The 15,414-nt window shown below is 54.2% G+C and overlaps 1 protein-coding gene across 1 annotated transcript; it reads right to left on the reverse strand.

The window, feature by feature from the left end:
- Window positions 1–523: 523 nt before the first annotated feature.
- On the reverse strand, window positions 524–15,245 carry BDW74DRAFT_177209 (uncharacterized protein; the record flags this gene model as incomplete). The annotated part of the gene is made up of 3 exons (XM_073728816.1): window positions 524–6,116; window positions 6,169–13,739; window positions 13,803–15,245. The coding sequence occupies 3 exons, from the start codon at window positions 15,243–15,245 to the stop codon at window positions 524–526; spliced, it is 14,607 nt and encodes a 4,868-aa protein (XP_073584914.1).
- Between the last annotated feature and the right edge of the window lie 169 nt (window positions 15,246–15,414).

Below are 15,414 nucleotides of genomic sequence, written 5' to 3' on the forward strand. Positions count from 1 at the left end.
TTGGATATGGAATCTTGGTTATATATGATTAATATATATATGTCATGTACTCTTCGTGCTTATTTACTTGTGCGTATACGCAGTTCCCGTGGTTTGCCGATATATATATTGAACCCATGAGCGGACCCACGCGAAGGCTCTTATGGTAAGATTTCATGGTTAATCTTGGAATAAGGTCTAAAGCACTTTTAGACCAATTTGGAATTGTGTTCTAATAGACTTCATATGCTCTTTCGTCCTTATATCTTATGAGCTTCCAGCTTTCTATAGAACTGAGAAGCGTACCCGAGACAGATTGGTCCTGTCGAGGTCTTTGAGGAGGATATCCGGACAGGACGTTTTGCCCAAAAGAGGCTTAGCCGCTTTTCAACCGAAGCCTTACACGAAGTAAACTTGAACATCTTCCCGACCTCACCATCCACTGCACATCAACAAATCGTAATCTTCTATTCATTTGAATAAATCGAACTATCTATATACATGTTCTTTCACTCAAGTCCATCATCAACTTTCTTCATCTTCATTATACTCCAATAATATCCCCAGGCCTGTTGAGAATCCTCTCCAAATTACGCGTGAGCTCATCACACAGCTCCCGCGCAACAACTTCATCAACTTTCTCAACCGCATACGCAAGCGTAAACTCCAGATCCTCGTCATTCTGCGTCCACGAAACACGCGTCTCACTAAACGTCCACTTCTGCTCTTCCTGTTTCGGCTGCGAGATCGTGTACTCCCGCCCCCCGATCTCCAGTGTGCTAGCGATCCGCTTCGGCACGTGGTTGATCCATGATGTTGGCTTGGTATCTGCGGGCCAATTCGTGCATTCGCGCGCGATTTGGCTGAATCCGTACGTCTCGAAGGGCATACTGTCTAGTTGTTGTTTTTGCACGGCGTGTACGAGGTCGAAGTAGGTTGTGGGTTGGTCGAGTTTCACACGAACTGGGATGGGAGTCGAGCACATTCCGAAGGCGTCGGTTACGGCGGGATCCAGGCCAGCACGGCCGGAGACAAGGTCAGCGAAGATGACGTCGTTTTGCCCAGTCTGGCGAGCGAGCGTAAGCGCCCATGCTGCTTTGAGGGCTGTTGCGGCTGTTGTTCCGGTGGGCAGGTTCTTGCCGATGTGTACGCGCTTCGGACCGATTACGCCGGCGCGCCAGACGAATTCTTTGTCTTGGGGTGAGATGGCCCCGACTGATGTGATGGATGCGTCTTTCAGGAGAGTGCTCCAGTATGCAGATGCCGCTGGAGTCCGCGCTTTCTCGGCTTGCGCCATGTATTGCGAGTAGGAGGCGGCTTTTCTGGTATGGCCGTGCTCATAGAGGTCTTTAAGTGCTCTCCAGAAGCGCGCGATACACATTCCGTCGTATATGGCGTGGGACATGTGGATGAGGATGCGGTGCTTGGTGGCGGTACTGCAGATGGCGATGTCGATCAAAGGCTTGCCTTGCTGGAGAGGGTTGGACCCTTCGCGCTGGATATATTCTTCTGTCCATTCGTTGATTGTGCCGTCTGTGGTGAATTCTCGGACAGTAGGCTTGATGTGGGCTGGGGCGACTCGCTTCCATTTGCCGTGCTCGTCGATGACGAATCCCGTCTCGAGAATCTCGATGGTGGTGAGGAGCTTCCTGCATGCTTCTGCCATCTTGTCGTTAACCAATGGCCCTGCCGCATCTAATGCAAACCAAGTCATGCCGACATCGGGACGAGCCACGTGGTGGCTTAGCATCCACTCCTGGACGTCGCTCACTGCGTCTGAGGTTGGTAACTTGTCCAACGTATGAGAGTCGTTTGTCGTTTTGATACATGTTGAGAGGGCCGCAATACTCTGTTTCAACATCATGTCCCGAACGGTGAAGACCATGCCTTGTCGGCGACAAGCCGCGACGACACGCATTGCCCCCACGGAGTCACCACCCAGCTGAACAAACTGATCATCGGCGCTGATCTCTTCCTCTAAACAACCCAGGACCTCGGCGTACGCCGCACGGAGTCGCCCCTCAGTGCCAGATAGAGGCCTATGCTGACCCTTCGTCACGGTGCTACAAGCTCCAAGTTGGCTTCGGCTCATCTGGCCGAGCATGCTGCGAGCCGCTTTGCGATCCAACTTGCCAGAGGCATTGACAGGCAATGAGCTCGACAACGGGACGAAGAAGCTGGGCACCATGTATTTTGGAAGCTCTTTGGCCAGAGCTGCGCGGATCCTTTGGACTACGAGGCCTGCTTCGCTTGACTGGACCTGATAACCGGACTGGAACTCGAGAGCAGCTACCAGGACGGGATCAGAGGAGGCCGGTGCATCGCTCGGCTTCACTAAATCCACAAAGGCGTGTGAGATATCCGGATGCAACTTGGCAATTCGGCTTTCGATCTCTCCGGGCTCGACTCGCTGCCCTCGGATCTTGATCTGAGCATCACGACGCCCGAGGTAAACCAGGGAGCCATCCTCATTCTGCTGGACAAGATCTCCAGTGCGGTACATGCGGGCGCCGGTCTCAGGCAAAAGGCCCAGATGAGACAAGAAGTCCGGGCTCAACACAAAAGAAGCGGCAGTCTTTTCTGGATCATTCAAATACTCGCGCGCAAGCAGCGGCCCTTGAATCAGCAGTTCTCCAGGAGCTCCCACCGGAACCAGCTTGTTGTAATCAGTCGGGTCAACCACCCAGACAGCGGATCTCGCAATGGGGAAGCCAATGTTGGCGGTGTCCTTGGGAGATTGAACGGTACTGATCGTTGCCTCGGCGCAAGCCTCGCTCATACCGTATGCATTCATCATCTTCGCATGCGGTGCCCACTGCTCTATCACCGCAGGCGTCAAAGCTTCTCCACCGAAGACGATTGTTTCAATGCCCGGGACTTCGCGTGGGTCAAGCAGGGATGCAGCCGTGGTCGTCAGGTTGACAAAGTTGACCCGCTTGTCGCGAATCATACGCGACAGGTCGCTCATATTCAGGCGCTCATCCTCCGACGGAATACAGGTACAACCACCGAAGACCAGCGTCGTAAAGAGGTCTTCGATGAGGACGACGAAAGTATGAGAAGCGAATTGTAGAGCACGGGTCTTGGTACTGTTGCCGAATCGCGTGCCGTGGGCCATGATCCCCGTGCAGATGGTCTGGTGCTCGAGAACGACGCCCTTGGGAGTACCGGTGCTGCCGGACGTATACACAATCCAAGCTGCATTGTCTGGGGTTACTGCTGAAGCTGGTAGCGTGCTCTTGGCCGGAAGCTGCTCGATCAACTCCATCCCAACGATAATGGGGTTAGGAACCACTCCTCGCAGGCGCTCTGCTTGTGCTTTGTCGACCAGTGTCACGTGGATGCGGGCATCTGCCACTATTGTCTCGATCCGGCTGAGCGGGTGTTGAGTTCCCAATGCCACCACAACGCCACCAGCCTGGGTAATTGCCAACATCGAGACCATTGCCCAGAGTGACTTGTCCATACACACTCCAACAGCGACCTCTGGGCCTACGCCAAGGCTCGCCAGATGGTGCGCCAGTCTGCATGCAGTTTTCCACAAGGCGTCGTAAGTCAGGTCGCCATCCCAGGCAGAAATGGCTTGAGCATGTGGTTGGCGTTCGACCATTTCCTGAACCAGCTCATGGATACATGTCCGGACAGGGGTGGCGGTAAGAATAGGCTTGTTCCACCTGCGAATCCGCTCCACATCAGCTGGCTTAAGGAGATCGATATCTCCAATCGCAGTCTCGGGATGTGTCTCGAGCTGCTCCATGACATGGTCAAATTGCGCGAGTAGCCCGTCGGCCATCCCAGCTGAAACAACCCGACTATCATACCGCATTTCGACATCGACCGTGCCGTCTGAGTTAATGCTGCATTGCACCGCCAGCGCATATCCGGGGAAGCTCGCGGTGGCATTAGTGACTTCTTCCAATCCAATCTCACGAAGGGGATCTTCATCATTGTCTCCCAGAGAGGGTTGTATGATGAAGAGATGACTGGGGTCATAGTCAACACCTAGACCTGGAACCGCGGCGCGAATATGCTGCATGCCCGTGTGCAGGAATGGTTTCATTTCTTCGCTTTGCTGAGCCATTGCGCTCAGGAGCTCAGAAACGCGTTGCTTGCGATCGTCGAGGCTTGTTCGCACTGGCACTGTCGTTAGGGTTGGAACGGCCATGCTGCCGATGTCCGGAACGGCAATATCTCGCCCTGAAAGTGCGACCATGGACGTGGACTCGGTGCTACCTGTGTAACTGGCCACTGTTGTAGCCCAAGCCGCTCGCAGAAGTGTCGCGATAGGAGCGTTGTCCTGTGCATTGTCGCGCTGCATAAGTCGTCTCGACCATCCATCGGCACGAGGGCGATACGACGGGCTCGGGAGTTGAGGGAAGCGCGTCAGATTTACATCGCCCAGCTGCTGCTGCCAATAGGCCGCAACATTATCCTTATCATTCTGTTGCAAGTACTTGATGAAGCGCGCGGCAGGTGGCGGAGAAAGATCGGTTACCTTGCCCTGATAGACTTCAGCCAGGATATTCAGCATAAGGGCCGTCTGGTACCCGTCGTAACCACTATGGTGCTGAGTCCACACGAAATACTTCCCATTCTCAATGATCGCTAGTCGATGTAAAGGTGTGCCGTACGCGAATGGCCGCGCCTTGTCTGTTGACAGGTATGTCTGCAGGTCGTTTGCTTCCTGCCACTCCAGGGCTCTTTTGACGACAACCTGCACGGTTCCTGTTTGAACGTTGTGGTAGACGATGCGGGTGCGGAGGATTGTCAGGGACTCCATGAGTTGCGCCCAGGAGTCCTTGAAACGGATCATGTCCACACCATGCAGGCGGAAGACATTTTGTGCCACGAATGCGCCGGTCTCCTGGGCTGTCACGGCCATCAGGGCTTCTTGGATAGCGGTCGCGGGATACACGTCTTCAATGCCTTCCGCTGTAATATCATCGCACTGCTTTGCGATCTGGGAGAGCAACTCTTTTTGATGAGATGACTCGGCAGCAGAGAAGCCGTTCCAGAGTTCAAACGGCATGGGATTTTGCTCGGTGGCTGTTGACCCGTGCACGTTGTCCTCAGCAACACGTGCCAGGTCACATAGCCGCGGGTTCTGCAGGATATCAGCGACTCCCAGGCGAATATCGACGCGTATCGCAGCAGCAACATGGCGCATGGCAGTGACAGAGTCGCCGCCGAGCTGGACGAAGTGCGCCTGCGGGCCGATGCTGGGCGAGCATCCGAGAATCTCTACCCAGATATCGCGGATGCGCTCTTCCATTGATGACAGGGAATGGTCGTCATTGCCACCGGAAGGATTATCAGCGGACTCTTCGAAGCCTGCGAGCTGTTGGCGGTCCAGGCTTGCGAGGATAGCTCGTGTAGCTCGTCTGTCCAGCTTGCTGGAAGTATTAAGTGGCAAACTGCTCATGGGGACAAAATGCGGCACCATGTATCGCGGTAGCATAAGCAGCAGCTCTGTTGTCAGGTTGTCGATCATGGCCTTTAGGGCTTGATTTGGCTGGCGTACTGTCTCCGGCTGGAGACTCTCGTCCTTCTCCAGCGCGAAGTCACCGACATCGATTGCAGCCGCAAGCATCGCGTCACCGGTCATATCACTCAGTCGAACGAGGTCAACGCAGGCCACACGGACATGTGGTGCAATGCGGAGAATATTACTCTCGATATCGCCTGTCTCAACTCTCTGACCACGGATCTTGATCTGCGTGTCGATGCGGCCTAGGTGAATGAGTGAGCCATCGGCATTCTGTTTCACGAGATCACCAGTCCGATAGAAGCGACGACCCGTTGATAACCCCAGGTGCTGCACGAACGCAGGATCCCACACAAAGGCCTTGGCTGTTTTCTCGGCGTCGTTCAAGTATCCTCGTCCTAGATGCGGTCCTTCGACGAGAAGTTCTCCTGACGTACCGATTGGCACGAGACGGTTGTGGTCGGAGGGGTTGGTCACCCAGAAGCGGACGTTGAGCGGGAAGCCGATGGTGTATGAGTCGCTGGAGTCTTGCATGGGGCCGCCGACGGCCACGTCGACGCTGCATTCGGATGGACCGTATGTGTTGAAGATATTGGCATGACCTAGCCATTGCTTTACGACGGCTGGGAAGACGGATTCGCCGCCGAGAAGTCTAGACTGTTAGAGAGCGTCATGCTGGGCCTGGGAATGACGGGGTCACTTACAGAGTCTCAAGCATCGGAACATCCTTAGGATTAATCAGCGACGCGACGGTCGGGGTACAGTTAAGCAAATTGACATTCATCTCCCGAATCGTCTCGGGGAGGGCATTAAGGCGCTGGAACTCAGAGGGAACAACGACGCAGCCGCCATACGATAGCAGGGATAGGATATCCTCAATTGCATTGTCGAAGGTGTAGGCGGAGAACTGCAGTGCTCGGATGCCAGGACCAAACCCAACGCGTTTACCATGTGCGGCAAAACTGCTGCATAGCGCTTTGTGTTCGAGGACTATGCCCTTGGGGACACCTGTACTGCCTGAGGTGTATACAACCCAGGCTGCGTTGTCGGGCGTGACTGCCTCGCACACTAGACTGTTGAAAGAAGCAAGTGGTAGTGACTGGAGCAAAGCTGCGTCGACAACAGCAAGTGAAGGCGAGACGCCGTCCGCCTTGAGTGCGTCGAGACGTTCGGCGTGCGCTGAGTCAACAAGGATGGTGGATATCTGCGCGTCAGCAACAATGGTGGAGATTCTGCCTGGTGGCTGTTGAATTCCCAAGGGTACAACGGCACCCCCGGCCATAAGAATCGACAGAATAGCGACAACCGCCCAGCGAGACTTCTGCATGCACATGCCTACCTTGACCTCAGGACCGACGCCGTAGCGGGTAACCAAGTGCTGAGCAAGACAGCACGCGGTATCATGGAGAGACGCATATGTGAATTGGCCATCCCAAGCGTCGACAGCTGGAGCGCCAGGCCTCTTGTCGATCATATTTTTGATCAACTCATGGATACACGCTTCCACGGCAGGAGGGGTATTCCCATTCCACCCGCGAAAAACAGCAGCATCAGCTGGACTGAACAGGTTGAGATCACCCATGCAAATTTCGCGACTGTTTGATTGAAGCTGGTGAATCGTGTGCTCGAACTGGGACAGAAGTGCCTCGGCTCGAGATTGCGGGAGGACATGCTCGTCGAAGCGGAGATCGATGTCAACTGAGTCAGGGTTGACCGTGCAGTCGACGGCAAGGGCATAACCGCCGAAGTCTGCGCTTTCTCCACCGCCTGTCATCTCTGTGTCTGGCTCGAGGCCAATGGCTTCGATGCCAGGACTGTCATTGTCAGAGACGGCTGGTTGGATGATGAAGAGATGACCTGCGTCGAAATCGGCGGGGAGACTCGGCACTGCAGCTCGAATCGCGTGCAATCCTGCGTGCGCGAATGGAACCATTTCCTTGGTTTGTTGGTCAACGGCTGTCAGGTACTTGCTCACTGTTTGTTCCTTCGCCAACTGGATCCGTACTGGTACTGTCGTGATTGTTGGTCCGACAACGTTGGCAATACCAGGCACAGGGGCATCACGGCCACTCAGAGCGATGTTCGTGATTGCTTCGTCGGTACCCGTGTAGGTCGCCACAGTCGCCGCCCAGGCGGCTCTCAGCAGGGTGCCTACGGGAATGTCTATCTTTCTCAGGCCACGTAGCGTCGTCTGGACAAGGCCTGCTGCGTGTGGTTGATAAGTAGCAGATGGTAGCTTGGGAAACCGAGTCAACTTGGCGTCTTTGAGCTGGTTCCTCCAGTATGTTGCCATGTCCTCTTCGTTTGTCTGTTGCAGGTATTTGATGAAGCGCGAGATGGGCGTGGCAGTGAACGTATCCTCGTGTCCTTGGTACAGATGGACAAGCATCCTCAGTAGCTGCATCAATGACCACCCGTCGTAAGCTGCGTGATGGACGGTCCAGACGAAGTATCTGCTGCTTCCATCTTTAACGATCGCCAAACGGTGGAATGGAACTCCATAACCAAAGGACTTGTCGTGGTCTTGTTGCAAATAGCTGCGCAGGTCACTAATGATAATCGCACACTGCGAAGCCTTGCTGGAAACCACTTGGACAGACCCTTGTGCCGTGTATACAAGCCGAGTACGCAGGATAGCCAGTTGGTCACACAACGACTCACAAGCAAGCTGTAGGCGCGAAACATCAACGTCAGATCCCATGCGGAACACCTGCTGTGCGACGTATGCGCTGCCCTGCTGAGAGGTAATCGCCATCAGACCTTCCTGCAATGGCGTTGCAGGGTACACATCAACGATCTGCTCTGGACCATCGAGATCCGGGCATTGTTGCGCGAGAGCGGCAAGCCACTCCTTCTGTTCCTCCGGTCCAGCATCGGCAAATCCATTCCATAGTTCGAACGGCGCGGGATCAGCCTCGGACTCACCGGCTGCTGCTGGACCATTTCCGCTACTTGATACGCGAGCCATATCCACAAGACGCGGGTTCTGCAGGATCTGAGCTACACCGAGTTGCATTGGAATAGGTGCCGTCTGGGCAGCCGCGACAAGTCTCATGGCTGACACAGAGTCACCACCAAGCTGGAAGAAGTCCGCGTTTTCAGCGATATCGCTTGAAGAGATGCCGAGGACCTGAGCCCAGAGCTGGCGCATTTGTTCTTCCGATGCTGTGAGCATTCGGTCCTCGATTGGATCTGTGCTTTCAGCGGCGAAGGTCTTCAACTGGGTTATGTCCATTCCCTGCAGGGATGCTCTTGTAGCTCGCCGGTCCAGCTTGCCTGATGCGTTGACTGGGAGCTTCATGCGGATGAAGTGCGCCGGAATCATGTACAGAGGCAGGACCTGGAGGAGCTTGGAGCGCAGGTCGCCCAGTGCAATTGTCTCATGGTCAACGGCCGACGAAAGCTCAATTGCAGCAAGGAGTATGGGGTCAGACATGGTGTCTAACTTCACGAGGTCAACGCATGCTGTCTGGATCTCAGGTTGAAGGCGAATAATGTGGCTCTCAATCTCGCCAATCTCCACGCGCTGACCGCGGATCTTGACCTGGGTATCAAGGCGGCCGAGGTACTCTAACAAGCCGGTCTCCGGGTTCTGGCGGACAAGGTCACCTGTTCGGTACATACGGGATCTCGGTGGCAGGTTCAACGAGCGGCAGAAATGCGGGTCGATGATGAATGATTTCGGTGTTCTTTTGGCATCGTGTAGGTATTCTCGAGCGAGGAGCGGGCCTTCAATCAGTAATTCGCCTTCGGCACCCACGGGAACAAGGAAGTTGTGGTCAAGCGGGCTTGTCACCCACAGGCAGTTGGAAACGGTCGATCCGATGACTGGGGCGTCTTCTGCGCGGAGTAGGGGGCCGTTGATCGTTGAGAACATGGATGCCTCCGCGGGGCCGTACGCGTTGAAGATTTTGATACGGTCCATCCAAGGCCTAACGACAGCGGGTTTGAGGGCTTCACCTGCTAGAACCACGGTATCCAGTGACGACGGGACACTAGCAGGATCGAGAAGTGAGATGACGGTTGGCGTCAGGATAGCAAATGTGACTGCGAAATCATTCATAGCAGCCGCCAATCTATCGGTACGATCTGTTTCCGACGGGACGCAAATACACCCTCCAAACACCAAGGTCGCGAAGATCTCCTCGATACTAAGGTCAAATGTGAATGAAGAGAACTGCAGTGTCCGTGTCGAAGAGGATAACCCGAATCGGGATCCCTGGGTTAGGATGGCTGTGCATAGCGCTTGATGTTCTAGAACGACTCCCTTGGGGACACCAGTACTTCCGGACGTGTAGACTACCCAGGCGGCTGAAGATGGAGTCGGCAGGGCAAGCTGGATATCAGTGTTCAAGGCTGGCAGGGACTCAAAGAGTCCTGTATTCACGATAATCGGGTGCGACACCATGGACCTGATGCGCTTTGCCTGAATGACATCAACCAAGGCGACAGAGACACGGGCATCATCCAGGATAGTCTTGATACGAGTATCAGTGTACAGAACACCAAGTGGCACTACTGCGCCTCTCGCTAGGAGAACGGCAAGGACTGATATGACAGCGAACTTGGATTTGTCCATACACAATGCGACGAATGTTTCGGGGCCAACATCAAGCGAGACAAGGTGTTGCGCAAGGCGACTCGCGGCAGTATAGAGCTGGGAGTACGTCAACTCCCCATCTCTCGCGCAGACAGCCATGGCATCAGGGGATTTGCGCGTCTGGGATTCCACTAGCTCGACCAGGGAGGATTGCACTGCGGCTGGCGGGGGCTGGTTCCAGTGAAGCAGTTTCTCTTTGTCCTGGGGACTAATCAGGTCGAGATGTTGGATTGTGGTGAGGCTGGTGTGATCATCCCTGTAATAAGTCTGCAATTGGCGAGCAACATGTTCCAGCTGAGCCATCAGAGATTTTGCCTGTGAGAGTGGGACAACGTTCTTGTCAAAGCGCATTTCGATCTCAGTCCCTGTCCCACTCGTGTTCAGAGTACATTCCACGACAAGCGAGTACCCTTCAAAGTTCCCTCTTTCGCCTGTCAACCTCTCCAGACCAATGTCGTCTGTTGATTCCATGTCCTCGCCACCAGGCTGCACGAGGAACAGGTGTCCTGGATTGAAGTCATGGCCTAGGCTAGGAACAGTACGACGGATATTCGCGAGGCCGAATTGCGTGTAAGGCGCCATGAGTTTACTCCGCTTATCGACTGAGCGGAGGAAGTCTACGACCTGCTGCTGTCCATCGACTCGAACACGGCACGGAACCGTGGTAATCGTGGGCGCAACCACATCCTCGATCCCAACAAGCGGCATGTCCCGCCCTGATAGCACGACTGCAAGCATTACCTCCTCGCTAGAGGTGCGACTGGCAACGACCAGAGCCCACGCTGCTCGTAGGAGAATGGCGGGTGAGACCTGATGACCGGCTTTGATAGCCTTGTCCGACATCTCGAAGCGGTGTCGCAGCACGCCGTCGGCGAATGGCTGGTAGGACGGGCTGGGGAGCTTGGGAAATGGTATAAACATGGAACCTTCAAGCTCGCTTCTCCAGAACGCTCCGCACTCTTCCTGGCTTTGGATCTCGAGATAACGGATAAATCGCGGAATCGGTGTCGCTGTTTCAGATGATAACGTCTTACCTTGCAGCGCCTCCGCTAGTGCGTTGAAGATCTTCACGACGGTTGGGCCGTCGTATGCGGAGTGATGAGCGGTCCAGACAAAATACCTCGCCGAATCTTCATGGACAAATGCAAAGCGATGCAGGGGTGTCCCGTATGCAAAAGACGCTGCTCGATCTTCTTCGATGAACTTCATGATATTACCAGAGCTGATTGTCCATTGAGGTGTGTCCCGCACCACGACTTGTACGGAACCAGAAGCAGGGGTATAGACAATGCGAGTTTTCAGAATGGGAAGTGCACTTGCAACTTTGCCCCAGGCAGCTCTGAAGATATCTAAGTCAACGGTATCAGCAAGTTTGTAAGGATGCTGGGCAACGTATGTTTCGTTGGATTGATTTGTCATGGCCATCAATCCTTCTTGCAACGGTGTTGTTGGGTATACATCCTCTACTTGAGAAGGTTCGATGTTGCACATCTTAGCCACAGTTGCGAGTCGCTTCTTCTGCTCCTCAGCCGCCGAAGAAAGAAAGTCTGTCCACAGTTCGAATGGAACGGGGTCGTTCTGAGCTACTTTCTCCTCCGTATCACGGTGGCTGTCGACCACGCGCGCCATGTCTGCTAGTCGCGGGTGTTGAACGATATCAGCAACTGACAGAGAAATATTCCTCGTCCGAGCCATTGCGGCCATGCGCATGGCTACAACCGAGTCGCCACCCAGATGCATGAAGTGGTCATCAGCCCCGATCTCAATTGCAGGTCGCTTGAGCGCTTCAGCCCAGATTTCCCGGAGAGCCTTCTCCGTTGGAGTCGATATAATGGACCCAGTCGACTTGTTTATCTTAAAGCTGGCGAGTTCCTCTTCCGTCATCTGTTCTAGCAATGTCCTTGTCGCACGTCGGTCTAGTTTCCCCGAGACGTTCATTGGAACTGACACGAACGGAATGCAGTGGGTAGGCACCATATGAAGCGGAAGGTCATCAACAAGCTTGGATTGCAGTCCTTGCAGACTGTCCCTCAGCGTATCGGACGACTTGCATGGCCTAGCCGGAGCCGAACTAACGCTGGCAGGTAAAAACCCATGCATATCAATTGCAGCCATTAGCACCAATGCAGAGTTCAATTTAACCAAATCAACGCAGACCAGTGGGTTTCCAGGTAACGACTGCGAAATGCGGCTTTCAATATCCCCGACTTCAACACGCTGTCCTCTGATCTTGATCTGCGTGTCTCGACGCCCCAGGTAAGTCAACGATCCATCCTCCCTGCTTTGCCGTACCAGATCGCCCGTCCGATACATGCGTCGGCCAGGGGCAAGACCAAGTCTCTTGACGAAACCGGGATCCGTGATAAATGCTGTTGCAGATCTCTCAGGGTCGTTCAAGTATTCGCGCGCAATTGCTCCCTCGATAAGCAGTTCTCCTACGGCCCCGATGGGGCACAGACGGTTGACATCCAGGGCATCGACTACCCACAGCTTGTTTGCTGCAGGGAACCCGATATTTGTTGCTTCGTCAACACTCATAATCGGGCCATTGATTGTGGAGACGTGCGAGCATTCGCTAGGACCGTACCCGTTCCAGACCTTTATCCTCTGATGTTCCAGCAGTGGTTGCAGGATAGCAGGTGACAGCGCCTCTCCCGTGCACACGATTGTTTCGAGTAAAGGCAGCTTGCGCAAATCAAGCAACGATGCAACAGTTGGAGTCAGCGACGCGAAATTAACATGCATGCTCTTCATAGCCGATCCAAGGTCATTGAGACGTTGCGCTTCCGAGGGAATACAGACGCAGCCGCCGAATGTCAACGTCGTAAAAATATCCTTGACGCAGACGTCAAACGTATGCGCTGAAAATTGGATCGCTCGCGTCCATGGACCCATTTCATACCGCGCTGTTTGTTCGTGCATTGTTGAGCAGAGGGTCTTGTGTTCGAGGACAACTCCTTTTGGCTTGCCTGTGCTTCCAGAGGTGTGGACGATCCACCCTGCATTATCTGGTGATACATTGGGCCAGTTCTGGGTTGATGGAGATACGCGGCGTTGTTCTAGGTAGGTGGCGTCAACCACGACCGTCTCTGCGAAGATGCCCTGTAACCGTGAGGCATGGGCTTTGTCTGCTAGCAGTAGCCCAATGTCCGCATTCGATGCAATGCCTTGGATGTGGTTTGGCGGATGTTGATTGCCCAGGGGAACAACGACACCACCTGCCTGCAGTATCGCGAGCATCACAACAGGTACCCAGCAGGACTTATCCATGCACAGTCCAACCTTATCTTCTAATTTGACACCAAACTCCAGTAACCTGGTTGTGAGTCGATTGGCATAGGAGCCTAGCTCGCTGTATGTCAGGTCTCCATCCCAGGCGCAGATCGCCGGACTATCGGGCTGCCGCTGGATCATGTCCCATACTTGGTCGTGGACAGTGCGCTGGGTAAGCGTGTACGGGTCTCGGTTCCTGCTGATAATCATCTCTTGATCGTTCAAGGTAAGTCCGACGAAACTAGAACAGCGCTCACTGGTATGTCGGAGAACAAAGTCAAGGCCGTCGTGAAACAACTGCATGAGATTGAGCGCTTCATCTTTCGACGCGACAGACTCCCAGGTTGTAAGTCGTAATTCGAGTCGCTCTTTCTCGGTGCTAATTGCCAGGGTGTAATTATACTGCACATCCTCCTGTTAGTCCCTCCTTCCACCACCACCGACAGGATCGCGGCTTCCACTTACATCCGACGGGGCTTCCCAAGCTAGAACCTCCACCTTAAATCCAACTTTCGTCAGCTCTGTCTCCGCCGTACCCCGCTGAAACGTGAGAAGCGAGTCGCCGAGCTCACGCACAGAGCGACCCTTGAGCTCCTGGTTCCCGTTCAAACTGGCCCCCTGGTACGAGATACTCTCTAGGTACTCCCCATGAACGCGCTGCAAGATCTCCGCAATGGATCGTTCGGCACTAACATCCACACGACAAGGTAAGGTGTTGACGAAATTCCCAACGGCATCCTGTAACCCCTTTACACGCTTCTGCCGGCCTGAGGTCGTGTACGAGAAACTGACATCCGCGGCACCGGTATATGCGCGCAGCACGAGCGCCCATGCAATCTGGCACGCATTTACTATCGTTGCGTTCGTTCCGTCCCCGAGGGATTCGAGCAGCTCTGATGGGATGGGCATCTCCTGGTCTATTGTGTACAAACCCGTGGGAGTTGCTTTAGAGCTTGAAGCGCTCAGAAAGCTACCTTGCGAGTCTGCCATGTATTTTGACCAGTATGACAGAGCTTCAGGTGAGGTGTCGGGTTGCTGGGCGTGGAGAAGGTCAATGCACCGCATTTGCTGGCTTCTTGGGAGTGTCCCTGTTAGGGCGCGGAACAGATCCCGGGTGATGATTTCGATGGATACCGCGTCGACGATGGCGTGGGATATGTCGAGGTGCAGGATTAGAGTATTATTTGACCCCTGTTCTAGGGTCAAACAATGTGGGAAGGCGGACTGGTACTCCTCAAACGACGGGGTGACTTCGTCAGTCCTAGGGATTGAGATGACTCGGATCTCGGGCTCAATGCTCTTCAGAATCACCTGTTCTAGTCGGCCTGGACGACTGACGCTTTCCACAAATCGCGTTCGAAGAGCCGCATGTCGTTGGACTACAGCTCGCCATGCCTGCTCGACTGCGGCTGTGGTAAGGGCGAACTGCGGATTCGCAGAAGATATTCTTGCTGCAACGCGTAGCTGATATGCCGATGGATCGATGCTCTGGCGCGCGACGAAATTCTCCTGCATTGCTGAACATGGTCCGATCGCTTGGACTTCCTCCGGCGTACAATCGTGCAAGTAGTCGAGAAGAGCATGGTCAAGGTATTCCTTAAACACCTCTTCGCCGTCATATTCTAGGTCTTCTTCAGGTTCGAGTTGCTGCGATTCCACAAGCTGGTCAATCAACTCGCGGACACTCTCAGCCTGTAAAATGTCTGGAAGATCAACTTCAATCCCAGCTTCATGACAGGCGCCCATGAAGAAAACGGCCATGAGCGAATCGCCGCCCAGCGCGACCCATGTTCTGTCGGCTTTGTTTCGGAAAATTCGAGGGCTGATTTCGAGTGCGCCGGCGGCAAACTCCTCTAGCTTCAGCCTGAGCTTCAGCATATCGTCGGTTTGTTGAGCGATGGCGCGCATGATGATGGTGATGGCGATGTGTGGGAGTCGCAGTGTTACTGTGATACTAATGGTAGACGACGCAAGTATATTTGGTTTGGTATATGTTCTAAGAGACTACCTGCTAAGTAACTCTGCCCTCCGATTATCGCTAACCCTAAGTATAGATGGTAGAGAAACGGCCCCAACA

The sequence above is a fragment of the Aspergillus multicolor genome (genome assembly GCF_047715735.1).
Source record: "Aspergillus multicolor strain CBS 133.54 unplaced genomic scaffold BDW74scaffold_9, whole genome shotgun sequence".
Taxonomy (NCBI): domain Eukaryota; kingdom Fungi; phylum Ascomycota; class Eurotiomycetes; order Eurotiales; family Aspergillaceae; genus Aspergillus; species Aspergillus multicolor.